General features: G+C 49.6%; 1 protein-coding gene across 4 annotated transcripts in view; it reads right to left on the bottom strand.

Moving 5' to 3' along the window:
• Positions 1 to 18,746, bottom strand: part of SLC6A17 (solute carrier family 6 member 17) — a 45,002-nt gene that overhangs the window by 22,785 nt on the left and 3,471 nt on the right. For all 4 annotated transcript variants that reach the window (XM_065592347.1, XM_005311558.5, XM_065592348.1 and 1 more), the window contains exon 2: positions 608 to 997. In XM_065592347.1, coding sequence (XP_065448419.1) covers positions 608 to 893 — 286 coding nt within the window. In that variant the 5' untranslated portion in view covers positions 894 to 997. The remainder of the gene's footprint in view (positions 1 to 607; positions 998 to 18,746) is intronic.

The following is an 18,746-nucleotide window of genomic DNA, read 5'->3' as shown; positions in this document are numbered from 1 at the left end:
TTTTCAAATGAACAAGTCAGTAAAACGGACACAAATTCACTAAAAGTTTCTGACTTACTGAATCTGAAGTGTCTCCCCCCTCTCCCCCCAAAAATAGACAAATAGTGGTACAGCCTTCAACTCCCCTAGTAGGCTAGGGGAGGAGATCAACTGAGCTAAGTCTGCACTGCAATAAAAAACCCCGCAGCACCGAGTCTGAGAGCCCAGGTCAGCTGATTCAGGCTCGCAGGGCCCGGGCTGTAAAATTGCAGTGAAGGGTTCAGACTCTGAGACCTTCCCCTATCACGGGATCGGAGAGCACAGGCTCCAGCCCGAGCCTGAACGTCTACACTCCAATTTTACACCCCTACAAGCCTGAGCCCCTCTGAGTTGGCTGACCCGGGCCAACCACAGCCGTGCCAGGGGTCTTTTCTCACAGTGTAGACATACCCCATATGCATTCCAAGCATCCAGATAGTGCATGTGGGTTAATCCTGCCCTTGGCTATGCATTCCCACCTGCTACAGATTTCAGCAGGAGCTGGATGCGTGCAGGAATTGCCCCCCTCTCTATCCCAGTGGCGTCGTGTTGTACTGAGCTGGCTGCACCCACGCCCGTGGTCTCTTACCTCCGCCGTTTTTTTGACACAAGTATGGAAACCGCCAGACGTTCCCCAGCCCCACCGAGTACCCGATCTGGGCCAGGATGTACTGCAGTTTGCTGTTCCACGCTGGCCGCTTCTCAGAGTCTAGATCTTCCTCCACATCCTTCTGCTTGTCCCAGGCCTCGCCCGTCACGTTCAAGACGCTGCGCTTGTAGTCCACGGGCTCCTCGTGGGCCAGCAGGTCGGCCACCGATTCGGTGACATGCTCGCTGCTGTGCTCTCGCTGCGTCACTTTGCTGTTCTTAGGCATTGGGGGTTCGCTGGCTCTGCAGCCCCACGCGTCGGGATGGGATGAAAGGGGGGCGGCCTCTAGCTTTGGAGATCAGCCCCTCAGCTCCTGTTCATCAATGGGACCTGCAAAATAGACATGCCAATGGGCAATGAAAGCAAATAGTCTGTTTGGCTTTGCTGTGATGGGAGATGCACACTTCACTCGGGGGATGGGGAGGCGGATCACCTAGCTTGGGGAGGGGCTTCACCTGATTTAGATGGGACTGCTGGTGGCCTCTGAACTGGTGTGATAGCCAGAGGCCAGATGGGCTAGCCAGAGGCTTCAGGCATCTCACGGCATCGGGGACCTTCATCTGGTCCAGATGGGACGGCTAGGGCCTTCAGTGCTAGTGGGGACCTGCACCTACTCTCGGTTGCACTGAGATATGACCCACCCCTTCCTCCATTTATCTCCCCACAGACTCCTGCTCCATCTGATTCCACGATATTCAGTCTGCAGCCACCGACTGCCTCCTGCGAGGCCTGACGGGCATATCCAAGGGTGGCATGATCCCTGCTCTCCTCCAGCGTCCCCCGTTCCCATGGCTGCTTCCTGGCCAGCACCTTCCACATCCTGCTTGGGTTAGAGCCGAGGATGGGCACTGAAAATATTGTTCAAGACAAGAACAGGCATCAGCTGTGTTCGTTTGACAGCGACAACAGCCAGAGTTCTCTCTCTCTGCTGACGTTATCAGAGCAATTGAAATAGTCAGGAAGCCTGTAGCTAATTCTTCCAAGGCAGTTTTACAGCAGATAATGTCTACAGATCATCGGCACGGTGTACAGAGCCATCGATTGTGCCTTCCCCTTTGCATTGCAAAGCTGCTGATCATAGGATCACATCCTCAACTACTGCAAATCAACACAGACTCAAGTATCAGAGGGGTAGCCGTGTTAGTCTGAATCTGTAAAAAGCAACAGAGGGTCCTGTGGCACCTTTGAGACTAACAGAAGTACTGGGAGCATAAGCTTTCGTGGGTAAGAACCTCACTTCTTCAGATGCATCTTGCATCTGAAGAAGTGAGGTTCTTACCCACGAAAGCTTATGCTCCCAGTACTTCTGTTAGTCTCAAAGGTGCCACAGGACCCTCTGTTGCTTAACACAGACTCATTGACTTGGATGCTGCTCCAGCGACCTACATCAGCTGGGAATCTGGCCCATAACGTTTCAAAGATCTACGGCATTGGCGTCGTTTGAAAGTGTTTCTTAATTAAAATGATGAGGGGGAAAGATTTTTCAAAGCAGTTTTCACCAGTGTATTTCCAGGGCAGTCGTGACTGTCCAGTGGAATTGTACTATTACAGGGAACTCCGTCTTCTGAACTAACCTGTATTCAGCATATTCTGGATTGCACAGGGACCTGATCCCATACCGGTCATACATGGAGGATTTTCATGATGACAGCATCTAGACACCCTGGCCAGGATCAGAGCCCATGGAGCTAGGTGCTGCACGTACACAAAGGGAGAGACGGGCCCCGCCCCCAGAAGCTCACAGTCCAAATAGACAAGGCGGACAAGAGTCAGAGAGAGTGGAAGTGACGTGTCCAAGGTCCCCCAGCAGGTCAGCGACCGAGCCCGGAATAGCACCAGGGCTTGAGTCCCACTCCCGGGCCCTAGCCAGGAGCAGAGCTAGGTTTTGCAGCTAGAGGTGGCGATGGGTACTTGGTGATGGGCTGGAGAATGAGCCTACCCTACACTCACCCAGCAGCAGCAGCTCCTGTCCTGCAGGACTGGGCCTGGCTCCCCGCTCCGGGTGATTTGACCTGGTGCACGGGGCTGCAGTGCCATTCGGGTGTGACCCATCACGATGACGGGGCAGCTGGCTCAAATTTGAGTGGATGCTGTTGCAAGCTGGTCACAGGGTTGCAGCACCATACAAGCCTATTGCCATCTCACAACACCTGGAGTGGGGAGCTGGGCCCAGCCTCGTGGGATGGGAGCTTCCAAGGCCGGCTGAGTGCTGGGTGGACTCGCTCTCCAACCCTGCCTTGGCCACATGAACACACTGCCTGTGGTACCCACACACCACACCCTACTGCCACCCTTACTCATGCTGGGCCAGGTCCTCAACTGATGGAAACTGGTGTAACTCCACTGAAGTCAATGGAGCAAGACCGATTTACACCAGCTGAGGATCTGGCCTGTTGGGCAGTAACTTAGGGTTCAGTCCTGCCCATCCTGAAATCAGTGGCAAAACCCCCGTTCATTTTAATGGGGTCGGATTGGGCCCTTCCTCTGTGAATTGCTCCAATGAAATAAATAGGATTAGTTGTGTAGGAAAGTCCTGTTCAACGTGATCATGAGCAAGAACCTAATCCTTAATAGCTGTCCAAGCTCATCTCCTGCCACCAATGTTCATGTAGCAGGTGTTTTCCAAGAGCTTCAGTGCATGTCGTGGGCCAGATCCTCATCTAGGAGAAGCCAACAGAGCTCATGAGACCTCATCTCTTCCAACTGTGCTAGCAACTCCATGAAGAGGATCCTCAGTCAGGAGCTGGCAGCCAGACTCCGAGCTGATGTCATGGGAATAAATCTGTGCTCCGATCCAGTGACCTGTCCTTAAACGCTTCAGGATCTTGGATGAGCTTGTTCTACTGATCCAGGGCTCCCAGAACCTGACAACTAGCAGGGCTCTGCCAGTTGTCCTGTCACAGAACACGACCCAGAAACCCTTCACATCAGGATTGGTTGATGCTGGGCTGTGCAGAGTTGACACTGATCCTGGGCTTTGACATTCCAGCCCAGCTACCGACCAGACAGAGAGCTGCAAACCACACAAATCCACCGGATTTTGCTACTCTTCTACTAGGCTTGAAATTAGGGTGCTGAGTGGTGATGTGCATTTGCAAAACCACCTCCCAGTTAACATGCCCGAGGACAAACAGAAATTTGACGCTAATCCCACCAGCAGGAAGCACTGGCCTTCACATCCCACCCTCTCCATAGTGGCAGAGGTATGGGCTGTCTGCCAGACAGAGACACTCACTTGTGGGAATGTGCATACATAACATAAATGACACTGGCTCAAAGACTGCGGGCCCCAACCTGCTCCCACTGAAGTCAGTGATTTTCTCCGTTTGGCTTCATGAGTGTTAGATCTGTCCTGTGTTGGTGTCTGGGAATATTTAAGACTTTCTTCTTTACCTTTTCTTTTATTTCCTTTTTCTCAGCCTCTCTTTTGGTTTCCTTCTTAAAAGGAAGCAAGCGAGCAATTTTCTTGAAAAAAAAAAAAACACTTTCCAAAGAGCCCATATTCTTTCTAATATTGCAGGGGGCCTCGCATGTTCCCCTGAAGCAGCTGGTGCTAGACCCCCCACTTTCACCAGTTTTACACCAGAATAGCTCCACTGAACTCAATGGAGTCTCTCCTGATTTACATCACAGGCGTTAGAGGGGAATCAGGCCCAATGGAGTTACTCTTGACTGACACCGGGGTGAATGAGAAGAGAAAACGAAAACCGTGGAGAGACAATACACAACAAGAAATACCAATAACATTTTCTGGCACTGACATAGAAGATGTCGGCACTTCACATATCTTGACAGCATTATAAGCAGATCAGGAGGAACAGACGAAGACATTAAAGCCAGCATAGCAAAAGCCAACCTGGAGAAATGGAAATCTTGCCCTCCAAACTAAACTTTGAATAGTTAACACCCTTGTTAAGTCTGTCTTGCTATATGGTGCTGAAACATGGAGACTTACTAAGATCTTACCAGCTAAACTCTGGGTTTTTATAAACAGCTGCCTCAGACAAATCCTCAACCTCAGGTGAGCAGAAAAAAAAAATCACAAATGAAGAACTTTGGAGGAGGACAAAGCAGAAACTGATAGGCCAGGAAATTAAATGAAAACAGAGGTGGCTAGAATACACATGAAGGAACGACCCACACCACATAACAAGACAGGTGCTGGGCTGGAATTCCTGGGCAAGAGGCAACAAGGTAGACCAAGAACAACTGGGAAACACAACAGGAGCAGAACTGAAAGTCGCCCCGACGGCATGGGAAGAAGCTAAGACCGCGGCAAGAGATCGTCAAGCTGGAAGGCGCGGTGAAGGCCCTCTGCTCCACATGGAATAAAGAGGCACAAGTAAGTCAAGAACTAAGTAAGGATAAGAAAGTCAAGAATGAGAAGAGAATGAGGCCCAATAGAATTACTCCTGATTTACATGGGGTGAGAGAGAGAGAGAGAGAGAGAGAGAGAGAGAAACAAAGCCTTTTGTTTCCTTACAGATCTGTGCATGTCAACTCCATGGAGCTTTATCGGTAACAATAACCACTTTTTCCTCTCCTCCTTTCTGTTTATTCTGCCTTTTCTCCTTTTCTTCCACTGAAAAAGTGTGTGTGGGGGGGGACGGGGCTACCTCCTGCATCTGCAGTTTTCTCCCGGGTCCATTTGCCCAGACGCCCACTCCTGATCCGCTGACAGATCACTCTAGAGCACATTTCTGCATCCCCTTCAGGCTTTGCATTCTCTGCACTGCTCTTCCCGGTGACCTTTCCCTTTAGTCTCCCCTGTCCCACTCGCTTTCTCCTCTTCCCAGCCTTGGGGCCTTTCCACAGGGCTTATGCCAGAAGGGCTCATTTGATGGTCTAGTCCAGTGATTCTCAAACATTTGCATTGGTGACCCCTTTCACACAGCAAGCCTCTGAATGCGACCCCCCCTTATACATTAAAAACACACATTTTTATATTAAACACTTGCAAATGCTGGTTTGAGGGTGGAGGCTGACAGCTCGCGACTCCCACGCAATAACCTCACGACCCCCAGTTTGAGAATCCCGGATCTAGTCTGACCTCTTGTACGGCACAGGTCATTTCCCCCCAGTGAGCCCTGTATTGAGCCCAGTACTTGTGTTTGGCTAAAGCATCTCTTCCAGAAAGACATCCAAGCTCGGTCTGAAGCTATCAGGAGATGGAGATTCCACCCGGGGGAGATTGTTCCAATGGTTAATCACCCCCACCGTTAAAAATGTGTGTGTCATTTCCAGATGGATTTTGTCTGGTTCAGCATCCAGCCGCTGGTTCTTTCTCCCTGTGCTATCCAGCTCCCCTGCCAGTATAACTGGGTCAGGCAGCAACCCCTCTGGGCGGGCACATTAAAAAATCAGGACCTCCCTCCCCTGGATCACATAACAAACCTCCATGTCAGTTCCTGTGCACGGCTCTTGCTCTTCCTGTATAATGAGCAGGTCCCTTTAAAAAGGGGCCATGAAGTAAGGTCATTGGCTCATGGAATATCCATCACTAGAAAAATCAGGGATTTGTAGCAGCCTCCATGCTAGTGAGTCCACAGAAAGATTTAATCAGAGCAATCAGCAATGCATTAGACCCGACTTACAATTCATTACCCAACAACTGGGAGGAAATCAGACAGGAGCCTGGGCTCACAGCCTGCTGTATTTCTCATAAGCCTGGACAACGGCTGGCAAAATGAACAGCCCAAGTTTATTCTGGGGCTGCTAAAATCCAAAAATAAGATGGTGAATAACCCCTGAGGGAAGTCTAGCAAACAGGCCACTAGATTGGGCAACAAGAGATCTGGGTTCTAACCCGAGCTCTGTCGCTGACTCACTGTGTGACATCGGGCAAGTTACTTGGGGGCAGATTTTAAAGGTATTTTGGTGCCTACCTTTAAAAAAAGTCAGACTTGTCCTCACTCTGTGCCTCAGTTTCCCCACTCAAATTTTGTCTGGCTTATCTATAAACTATAAACTCTCCAGAGCAGGGCCTGTCTCTTATTATGTGTGTGTACAGTGTCTAGCATTGTACACACACAATGTCTTGCTCTCAGTTGGGGCCTTCGGGTTCGACTGTCACACTATTCAGAATAAGCCTGGGACATGCAGCTAGCTCTGTGTGTGAACACGGGATGACACATATATGCCTGTGAACTTGGAAGGCGATGCAGAAGAAACAGCTTTGCTGCCCTGCTGGCGGGAATGAGGGACTGGTTAGCTCCCGGTAGACCGTAAATAGATGACCACCAGGACATTGGGTGACCTCAGCAGAGAGTCTCAGGGTTGAACGGGTCTGGGCTACCTCTGCCCTGGTTTTGCCAGGGCTGTAGCATCTGGGCACCTCTCACTCATTAATGAGTTTATCCTCACAGCAGCCCAGGAGGTTGGGAAATATTCCCCCCTCTTTTACAGGTGAGGAAAGTGAGGCGCCGAGAGATCTAGCCCAAGATTTTCCAGAGTGACCTTGGGGGGATCTCAGCCTGAGACATCGAACGGTGCCTTGTTTTCTGAGGGCGGACACTTAGCACTGTCTGAAAACCAGGCCCCTTTGACACGTCTCAAGTTAGGCACCCAAAATCACCAGGTGCTTGGGAAAATCGTGGCCGAGGGGACTTCCTTGAGGTCACACAAGCCAGGCTTGGAGCCTAGATCTCCTGAGTCCCAGCTCAGTGCCTTAACTGCAAGCCCATCCATCTTACAATACTGCTCAGCGACTGAGAGGAAAGGATCGTTGGCCTGACTCTGGTTGCTATGGGGCAGCGAGGTGTCCACCCCTCACAAACACCATCACACCACCCGGGGATCCTTACCAAAGAGACCAAAGACTGAGCAGCCCAGGACTGCTCACCCTTCCTCTCACCCTCTGGAGGATGGTTCCCTCCAGGCAGGGCTGAGGCACATGGGCAGGATGGGAGGAAGCTTGTACTGCTGGGGCTCCATGTTCTGTGGATAAACAGGGGGATTTGATTCTCCAGAGCTGTTAACCTGGCACCTTTCACAAGTGCTAAATGATCCATCACATCAGTCTTGCAAAACTTCGCCATCACCTGTTCCTTTCAATACCCCTGGTGCTGTCTCATTTCTATGGCATCCCCCGCTCTTTAGGAATTCAAGGCAGGAATCACTAGGATTTTTCCCTCCCCTCCTCTTTCCTGCTGCTTCATTCATAAGCTATTTGGAGATAGAAATTCTGAGAAACTCCTTCTACCATCCCTTCAATCAGAGCCATGCCCTGGAGCCCTGGTAGTTGCTGCCTGCATTTGACAGCCAGGAAAGCTAGCCGTTTCTCGGATTGGTTTCTGCCATCTGGCCATGCTGCCGGGGCGAGGGAAAAGAATCGGAAGAGCTCTGAGGTCTGCTGGGGTAACTCACCCAAATATAAGTGAATGTTCTTATCAGCTGCAAGCACCAGAAAGTAATGTCATTAAACAAAGAGGGACAATTTCATTCTTGGGGCAACTCCACTGACTTTAGCTGAGTTACACCAGGGACACCAGAGTTTTCAAGCGATCACTTCCCAGGGCTGGGCAACTTCAGAGAACCTGGGTGCCTAAGGTAGGCTGCTCAGTTCCACATCTGGGTGCCATGCCAGGGTGCCAATTGGTGAAGCTGGGTGCCCTAACTTATACCCCAACTTGGGCACCAATCTGGACTCTGCTAAGCTTCTTTGTGCTGCTCTGTTGCTGCAAAGCAACCTTAAACCCAACTTTGAGGACTTCCCAGCATATTCCCTGGTGCGAGAGAATCCTCCATAAGGGCAGGGCCACCACAGAAGCTCTTGAGTCATCCCCCAATTCTGGCCCATGGCTCAGAGGACATAGCTGATAGAAAGGGACTGTCTCTAGGCCTAGTGGATAGAGCACTGAACTGGTACTCAACAGACCTGTGTTCCATTCTTGGCTCTGCCACTGGTCTGTTGGGTGACCTTGTGCAAGTCACTTCGCCTCTCTGTGCCTCAGTTTCCCCAGCTGTCAAATGGAGATAATGAGACTGATCTTCTTTGTCAAGTGCTAGATAAGAGTATTATCATTACTTATTATGCCCTGGTGATCCCTAGGCATCCAAATAGCCCCTTCGGAGTATAAGAGACACAAGGTGGGTGAGATAATATCTTTTATTGGAGCAACTTCTGTTGGTGCAAGAGACACATTTTCAAGTTACACAGTGAGCTGAAGAAGAGCTCTGTGTAGCTCAAAAACTTGTCTCTTTCACCAACAGAAGTTGGTCCAGTAAGAGAGATTACCTCACCCACCTTGTCTCACTAATGTCCTGGGACCAACCCAGCTACAAAAACACTGCAAACAAGCTTCAGGCTATAGGCAGCTGATATAAGTTAGAGCAGCCTTCGGGCTGTTCTGAAATGCGCGGCGCAGGGAGAGAGGAGTGCTTGATCTGGCAGTTGGCAGCCCCAGGATCAAATGAGAGAAAAGATAACATAAAACCCTCCCCTCCTGTGCAGCTGCAGAAAGGCAGAACTCCAAGCCCTGGGGCTGCCACCCTCAAACCTGGATGTATGGTGGGGTCCACCATTGTATTGTTCTATGCACAAAGCTCCCCACACTGCTGCTTGCTGCAACTCACATCCCCTCCTTACCTTGCCTCGTCTTTCTAGCTCAGATACAGTCACATAAAGAGATAGACTGGACCCTCCTTGGACCAGACCATTGGTTCAGCAAATCCATTATCCTGCCTTTTCAGAGAATCATAGAAATGTAGGGCTGGAAGGGGCCTCAAAAAGTCATCAGGTCCAGCCCCCTGCACTGAGGCAGAACCAAGTAATCCTAGACCAGCCCTGACAGGTGTTCATGCAACCTCTTCTTAAAGGACTCCAATGATGGGGATTCCACAACCCTTCTCAAGAGCCTATTCCTGACCTTAACTATCCCTACAGTTAGAACGTTTTCCCCAATATCTAACCTAAATCTCCCTTGCTGCACTTTAAGCCCATTACTTCTTGTTCTACTTTCAGTGGACATGGAGATCAATTGATCACCGTCCTCTTTCTAACAGCCTTTAACACATTTCAAAACTGTTAACAGGTCCTCAGTCTTTGTAAGATTAATCAGCCCAGTTTTTTTAACCTTTCCTCCCAGGTCAGGTTTTCTAAATCTTTTCTCATTTTTGCTGCTCTCTCTTCAATTTGCCCACCTCTTTCCTAAAGTGTGGTGGCCAAAATGTTGTTGTAGAAACCCATCAGGTGTGGTATCCTGCCTGCATAATGGCTTCAAAGGGAAAACACTATGTCCCATAACTGCAGAAAGCTGGGTTTGTGGTTCAGGCAGTAGGTTCTATTTCTGGCTCAATCACAGACAAAATCATTGGAGGGCCAGATCCAAAGCCTGCTGAGATCAATGGAAAGATTCCCAAGAATTTCACTGGGCTTTAGAAACAGGCTCCTCTCTAGTCTTTCAAAGCTGTAGATAGAGAAAATGTTTCTACCTGACCCTGTGTCAATCATACCCTGAAGCCTAAGGGTTCATGGCACTCGGCTTAGCATAGGATGCTCCTTTTGCAGGCAATTTTTCTGCTGTAGTAACTGCCATGGAGTTGTGAGATATTGGCATGAATGGCGCGTTATTATACAATTAAACTATTGTCTCAATCTTGACAGAATATTTAAACGCCTTCACGGTATCGTTTTAGGAGACTCCTGATCCAGCAGAGCCCAGAGATCTGACACTGTAGCCTAGCAACGGATGCAGAGTGCAGCTTAAAATAGCTTTTCTAATAGAAGCAGGAACTGAGCTGGTGAACTGTGAGCTTTCTTAAGGGGGCAGAATAATGAGGTGAAAGGAAGCAAAACAGTCAGAAAATTGCTCCTTGCCAAGCACCTGTTTCCCCCCCGTGCTGCTCTTTAACCCTTTCAGCAAGTCGTTGGCATCTGTTCAGGAGTTCAGACCTGCAATCCTCGGCTTCTAAGTCATCATGGGCCAAATGGTGAGATCTTTGCTCAGTCCTTATTCAGGGGAAATCAGTGCCATTTCCAGTGGACATTTGTCTAAATAAAAGAGACATTTGCCTGAAAACTACATAACAACTTCCTATTAAAATATAGGACATGGTTCTCCTCTCACTCACCCTGATGCAAATGAGGAGCGACTCCATTGGGCCTGCTTCCCCCCCTCACTCATGCCAGTGTAAATCAGGAGTAACGCCACTGAAATCAATCTAGTTACACTGGCGTAAGCAAAAGGAGAATCAGGCCTGTGAAGTAGAAAGGACTGACCAGGAAGTACTAAAGGAATGGATGGTAGCGCTGTCTTTGGTGCTGAAATGTGCCCATGGGCTCCAGGGTTAGCTGCAGAACAGTGAGGGAGATTGAAAAGTGAGATCCTTTCCTACAGGGCTAACCAAATTTTGCCTGGCTGAGTGGCCTGTTGGGAGAACCTTGAGGGCAGCACCTAACCCCGCACAGATTTCAGCCATCCTCCTCTTTAATATGAAACTCCTCAGCTCTTTTCTTCCAGTCTCGCCATATTAGACTAGAAGCACCTCTGGGTGGCACTGCTTTCTGTTTTTAAAAATGGGTGGCATAAATCAGGGGCCTGGATCGGATTTCACCCACACCAGTGTACATCAGAAAGAGCTGTATTAAAGTCAACATGGCTACGTGGGCCAAATTCTCCGCTCAGTTATACTAATGCAACCCCACTAACATCAAGGGAGCGTAGCAGAGAAGAGAATTTGAGCAAACACCAACTCAGAATCAGGCCTGAAGTGCACCCAATCCATTCCCAGCACCCTCAGCATCCCAAAGGGCCAGATCCAAGGCCTATTGATGCCAGAGGGATCCTTTCCATTGACTCCAGGCTCAAAGGCCAGGCCTCCCCTAATTTGAAAATGCATTTCAATTCCAGCATTTCCACCACTGTTGATTGAAAAGGGATTTAATCAAAAATTCATCTTCTAAAACAAACAAACAAACAAACAGATAAAGACAAGTCTGATCAGCTGACAAACATGATCCTTTCTATTTTGATTTGCTATAGAAAGCCCATGTTACTGACAGATGGGGACTTTGTTTACTCAAGCCGTGTGGCATTAATTTTCTTAAAATGTGCACGTTCTCTGTCTTTAGAAGAAAGATGAGAGCATTTTTAGCTCTCGGGTTGCAGTAACCGCACTTGGAATGCTCAGTGGTTGCCGCATATTTGCACATGTAATATTTCACATGTAACGGCTGTGCTGATTTTTTGGTCATCTGCCTGTGGAAAGAGGCCTATTTGCAGACAGGGCTGTAGAATTCCCCATGGCAAGGCTGAGAGAATTTGTCAGCTAAAGGTGGTTCCGGTGCCATGGCCGGAATCCCTAAAGGATTCATCAGAGAGCATATTCTCATTGTGTATCCATGTCACGTGATTAAAGATTGCTGTGCCAGATCCATCCCTAGTGTAACCTCACTGAAGTCAATGGAATTGTGCCTAGGATGAATTTGCACCTGTGTCATAGAGGCAAAACTTTGGTGCTTCCTAGCTTTGTCTCTTGGGTTTGCTCTATCCGCTTAAGTCTGCTAAGTTACTTGTTGCTTAGTATTGTTAGACACCTGTACTGTTTGATATTACGTGCACCCGGTTATATGTACTGTCTGCCTTTGTGCTGATAGTTTTACTCCAATAAATTGTACATGATGCTGGAGCTGAAAAATGCATTTTTACCAGCCAGAAATATAGATAATGGAACAATGTGTAACTCCTATTGTATTCCCCCCCTCTAGCATCCTCCCTGCCGCAGGGGTGCTTTTCAAAGACAGACAGAGCATCCCGGAGTCCAACTCCCATTGGAAGATAATAGGAATTGGGCACCTACCTCCCATTTGTGCCTTTGAAAATCTCCCTCCAGAATTGTAAATAAAACATAGCTATGCAAATAATGTAGCCCACAATATATGTATATTCAAACAGGAACACAGGGATCATCACACCAGAACAGACCAGGGGCCTGTATCTTATCTCTAGCAGTGACCAATACCAAATGCTTCGGAGGAAGATGGAAGAAAGCTGGCAGAAGCAGTGATGGGATCCTCTGTCCCCGGAAAAAGTGTATTCCTAACTCTCATATATCCAAGGTCTGATTTAAGCCTCCAAGCAAAGAAATTCAGAACATAAAAGTGAAGATAGGGTGTCAGCAGTGACTTTGGGAACATGGCACCTTCTTACTCAAGAGATCTGCTCCCTGCTGGGATTCAGTCTATTACAATGGTTCTCAATCAGGAAACCCTTTTCTGTACCATGCCCCCTCCTGGAGACTCGCTCATCTACCTGGGATCTAGCCAGGACCCCCTCCCATTTAGTGATATGGGAAGGGCAGGGTGGTGGTTACTTACTGGCAACTGTTCATGACCTGCAAGTTGAGAACATCCACTCCAGAGTCAAATCTGCTGACTTTAAGTGACAAATATTGTCTCTATTCATTACTTTTCACTCCTGCCAACCCTGCAGAGCCAATACAGCTGTAGGCGAGTGAGTGGCAGCCTACTCGGGCTCATGCATCGTTAACACCGTTGTTAACTGTTCGCTGATTGCAGAATCTGTGTTGCTAGCGAATGACATAGGAGCGGGAAAGAAATTCAGCTTGACGGTCAGAGTCCAGCTGGGACTCTGAAGGCCTAGCAGTTACAAAAGCGACCTTATTTCTAATAATAACTTTCAATGGGAGTCAGGCGACTAAATACCTTTGAGGATCTGGACCATAGAGCTTAAGCAGTGCGTAGGCATTATGCTGGCCCTCCGAGCAGGGGTGAATGTCACCCTCGGTGAGTAAGTTTGGTACAGAGTTAAGTAACATGAGCCATTTTCATAGTTGCTGCCCAGAACGAACCTGTCTTTTACGAAACTGAAATCCCACCTTCAACCAGGAAATTGCAGTTTAGGGGCCTGATCCAAAACCCATTGAAAAACTCCCATTGACTTCATGGGGCTTGGATCAGGCCCTAAAGGCACAGGATGCAGGGTTAGCTGGTGTCTGAGGACTCCTGGGGCGCCTAGGTGCTGACCGCGAGCAGGAGCGGCTTACGCTGCGGCTGCCTACGCTGCCCTAACTCTATGGACAGCCAGAGAGGCCCAGTAGCCATGGGTATGTCTACCCTGCAACTAAATACCCATGGCTAGCCAGAGTCAGCTGATTTGGGATTACAGGCCTTGGGCTAAGGGGCTGTTTCATTGAGGGGTAGATGTCTGAGCTCTCGGACCTGCCCCCATCACGGAGCTTCAGATCCCAGGCTCCCGCTTGAGCAGCTACACTGCAATTAGTGGAGACATATCCCATGAGACTCACTCTTGTGCCTTCCATCAGCCTGAAATGTGAACATTTACAAGGGAACGTGCTCCGCAAAATAGCTGCCCAAGGACTGGAGGCTTCTGGGCATGGCTCCGCACGCTTGCAGCAGCACTAAGGGCGCTGAACTCTTCTCACAATACTGACACCATGTGTTCCAGTTGAACAAGCCCCATTAAGCCAGGCTTCCTGCTCCGTTATGAATTGTTTAGTAGAGGAGGGAGTTGCTGTGCTGTGCGTTGCCTCCCTGGGTTTCTCAGGGCAGTAGCCAGAGATCTATATAATGTTGGCTCAGCATTCTGTCAACAGCAGCATGTTGGGATGGGCCACTGCCTGATGGGATGGTGCAGCCCACCTGACCTGGGAGGCGGTACGGATTACAGCAGCCCCTTCGGCCTGCGCATGGGCGAGTTACTGGAAACCCATTAAAGCCTTGGGCCTGGAAAACTCCTCTGACACTGCTGTAGAGTAGATCACTTTTCTCTAAACCCTTCCTAGATCCCTCTGATTCAGAATGTTGCTAATAATACTGAGCAGATCGCAAAGTATTTTACAAAGGAAAGTAGCACTGGCCCCATTCTACATGTGGGGAAACTGAGGCAGGGAGGAAGGACAGGACTTACCCAAGGTCACACAGTGACTTTGTGGCAGAACTGGGAATAACATCGAGGTTGCCTGACTCCCAGGCTGCTGCCTTGCCATTTGACCCACCCTCCCACCCCAGGCCGCCTCCCTTTTCATCCTACCTTGCCCCGGTGGAAGCCTCATTCCTTCCAGGTTCCAGAAGCCTCAGAGATGACCAGGAAGAGGAAATCTGTCCCTGGGGGGTATCCTGCCTCTGCCAAGCAAAGTGTCCAGTGAACGAGGCCTAGAAATCCAGCATGCCTGTGCACCCCTAGCCAGTGGGCCCTTAGAAACAAGTCTTGTAACCAGCTGTGAACTGGCAATCTCTATCATTTGAATAAGCACATGGTGTGTTCCCAGTCAGCCTGCGACACAACTCAGAGAGAGATCCCAAAATCGGAGATGAATAACTACACTCAGCACCTATCATCAGTATGGACAGGGCCCCCAGCACCTCTGCTTAATGTGTTTCTCTTCCCAACACCCTTGGGAGATACAGCAAGGCTATTATCCCCATTGTCCAGAAGGGGGAACTGAGGCATGGAGTGACCAAGGGACTCACCCATGGTCATACAGGGAGCCAGTAACAGAGCTGGGGGTTAAACCCAGGTCTTTGGCATCCCAGGTTAGCGCTCTAACCACTGGACCATCCTTCCTCTCTTTCCCAGCCTCATCTTCAAAGCTCTGTATGGACACGTATAGGTTCACCCTCCCAGCACCCCTTTGAACTTGGCAAGCCAGAGTCATTATCCCCACTTTGCAGATGGAAGAAACGGAGGCCCAGAGACCCGCTGGATGTTCCAGAGGGGAGCTGGCATCAGAGCAGAGCTTCAATTGCAGGAGTTTGATAGGAATTGTACAAGAAGTTGAGGAATTAGACTCATGAGAGTTGCAGGTGTGTGTGGCACCTCTTAGGGAAGCAACCCTGGAGCTCTTTACTCAAGCAAAATTCTCATTGACTATAATGGGGGGTTGCCTGAATAAAAGACTGATTATAAACTTCTGGGCGCCGTCGCCTTCTCCTAAAGGAAAACCAGCTGGAGGAAGCAAAGTGGGAGGAAATCACCGTGAGACATCCTCCCCCCAGTTGTTTTTGTCATGGGTTCCCCCTCTGCAGAGCAGGCTGCAAGACCTTCTCATGATCCTCAGGGATCTGCACAGATTCTGGGGATCAGAGGAAAGCCAATGGCATGGAAGGCTCCACACTTCTGTTTCATGCCCCACTCCACTCTGCTTCCTAGTGGCACGGCTCCCTTGCGTGTGCCCATAACTCAGATCAGTCACAGACCTTATGCGGAAGGGAGGCAAGATATTTTTCAAGATCAGGAAGAACTGAGCGACATGGTTTTTTGCCAGGCAGATTTCATTTGGGGCCCACTGTGCTTTGATGCTGCCTCTTTAAGCCTGTGACTGCTGCTGTGACACATGCCAGCATGCGAACGTGTTCCCAGCCACCTAACTCGGAGAGTGATAGGCACTGCCGAAAAATGTCAGCCCCAAGCTAGGCAGAAGGGAAACAGATCAAAGCAGCAAAAGGCATTTTTTATAAGGACATTACGGCCTGATCCCGGGGTGCTTTGCCATTGAGTTGCATGGCTGCAGGATCAGGCCCTAAATGCTGCTTTAATAGGTTTATCAAGGTTTAAAGAGGAAGCCATTTATGCGGGGGGGGGGGTGTTAATTGGCCTTGTTCCATTTGTACCATGGGGCCACATTTCCAGAATGTCAGCCTCCTCTTTGGCACCTGCCAAAATTTGCATTTTATGCTCCCAGATGCTACAACAATGGGCAACAACATAAAACCCTAAGCTAGATTTTTGCCTCCAAGTTGAACTCTGGGTGCTAATATGAGTGGTCGTCGCTCTACTGATCGTGCATGAAGATGGGCTGGTCAGAGATGCAAATACTGAGACTTGTGCCCACAATTTATGGTGCAGGGACATGTGCCCGAGTGGAGTTTGCACCCACAAAAAGAGAAGCTCTTTTAAAAATGTCCTCATGTCCTGTAGCGACTGGTGCCTACATCTATCCTCTCTCGCTTCACTCTACAGAGCTGTCCGGTGCCTCTCCTTGTGACACCAGAGGCTGGCTTCTCAGCTGGCATAAATAAAATGAATGCAGTGGTGATATGCTAATTTATACCAGCGGTATCTCTGGCCCCAGGATATTTGATGCACTAAAGAAACAGCCTTTGTTTTTCAGAATTTCCCACTGCAACACTGACTGCCTCTAGCACCTTTCCTCAGAGGATCTCAAAGCACTTTCCAAGGGTGGGGTAGTGCTACTGGAGCGAAATACTCACGTTCGTTTCCTTCGCTCCCTGTAAAAATGTTGTTAGGGGATAGGAAACATTCACATACTAATGGTCCCATTCTATATAGGGGAAACTGAGACACAGAACAGTGAGGTGACTTGCTCAGGGTCATACAGTGAGTCAGGGACAGGGTATGGAAGAGAACCCTGGAGGCCTGATTCCTCACAGCCCTCTGCTGTAATCACTAAACCATGTTCATTTTGCTCCCAGGTGCACGTTGTGCAGCTGCAGTGTTCAACTCTCCAAAGGCATGGACCAAGGCTGGATCCAGAGGCCAGAAGGTGCCCAACTCACTAGCGAGTCCATGAAAAACCAAGAGTCACTTTATCAAGGTAACAGGGAAGGGAAGATCAAGGACACAAGGGGTGAGGGAGTGTCGGCAGTGAGTAAGGTCATGGTTATCTGTGGTGGATCAGGGCCCCGTTCCGTCCTTATCCACCCCAGCTCTCCCTATCTATTATTTGTATTGCAGCAGCACCTAGAGGCTCCAACCAAGATCAAGGTCGCATTGTGCCAGGCGCTGTGCAGACGCATGGGAAGAGAGAGTACCTGCCCTGAAGAGCTCCTGGCCTAAATAGAGGAGACAAAAGGTGATTGATCCCAGTTGTACAGAAGGGGAAATTGAAGCAAAGAGATTAAATCAATGGTGTTAAGAGCTGGGCCTGAGTGACTTGCGCAAGGTCACACCGAGTGTCTATGGCTGAGCAGCAAATTAAACCCCAGTTCCACAAGCCCTAACCACAAGCTCTGTCTCCCTCTCAAAAAGCAAACTCTATGGGATAGGTCATGAGACCAGGACTGCAGCGTCATGGGTTAAAGTCCCAACTGTGCCACCGACTCAGCGGGTGACCTTGGGCAAATCATTTAATCTACCCAGTGCTGCAGCTCCCCAGCCATAGAATGGAGCTAATCCTTCCTTTCCTCATGGGGGGTTGCGGGGTCACGATGACAGAATCCATTGCTGATTCGAAGGTGCCCAGATACTACAGTGATGAGAGCTAGATAGCTCACCCCTAGAGCTCACAATGGGGGGAGGGAGCACACACAGGCACAGGGGAATGTTGCATCCAAACTGCACCATGTGGTCCCGAAAGGAGAATTTTGCCCGGATTGTGGAAGCGAATCATCTCCTGGCACTTCTTTTACTGCACATCCCCTGGTCTCCTCTCGCTCAGAACAACTGCATGTACAATCCAAGCCACATCACTTTGCCAGCCAGACAACGAGAAGGGCTGCGGCTCTCAGGGATGCCAGGCTCCAGATCTGATCTTCCTTCCTTCCTTCCTTCCTTCCTAGCTGGCCCCGTTGGAACACTGCCAGCTGGACTCATTAGGGTTTCTCCCGCCTGCCCCCAGACCATCTATGCTAATGAGTTGCATTTAACCAACGCACGCAACAACAAAAATGACAGGCCAACTTCTAGTGTGACTCAGTTGAAACAAATGGCAGGCACGGTCTGTCCACCATGGCGGGGTGAGTGTGCTCGTTGATTTACACTGACTCACCAGGAAAGCCCGGGCTCCAGGCATGCTTGCTAGCTTTAGCAGCGGCAGAGGATGACTTCGCTACCATCAGGTGCGCCTCAGCAGCTTGGCTGAAACGGGGGGGGGGGGGGGGGGAGGTGGTCACATCTCAAGAGGGACAAACCATCCTTCTGAGGTGGATCAGCTGTGTGCCTGGCGTCGGGGGGGAGGGGTTCCAAAGGTAATTAGGCACTCAGAGCCTGATTCTTTCTTGCCCAGGCACTTACCCCAGGGCAGAGGGGGGGACAAAATGTTACCATTCTGATTGGATAGCAGCTTACATTCACTTTGCCCTGAGGCATCCGACCTTCATATATGACAGGCCTATAAATACCTGGATAGATTTAAACAA

Source organism: Chrysemys picta, chromosome 4 (assembly GCF_011386835.1).
Source record: "Chrysemys picta bellii isolate R12L10 chromosome 4, ASM1138683v2, whole genome shotgun sequence".
NCBI classification, from domain to species: Eukaryota; Metazoa; Chordata; order Testudines; family Emydidae; genus Chrysemys; species Chrysemys picta.
Note: the sequence above shows the minus strand (reverse complement) of the source record. Positions and strands in the feature narration are given on the sequence as shown.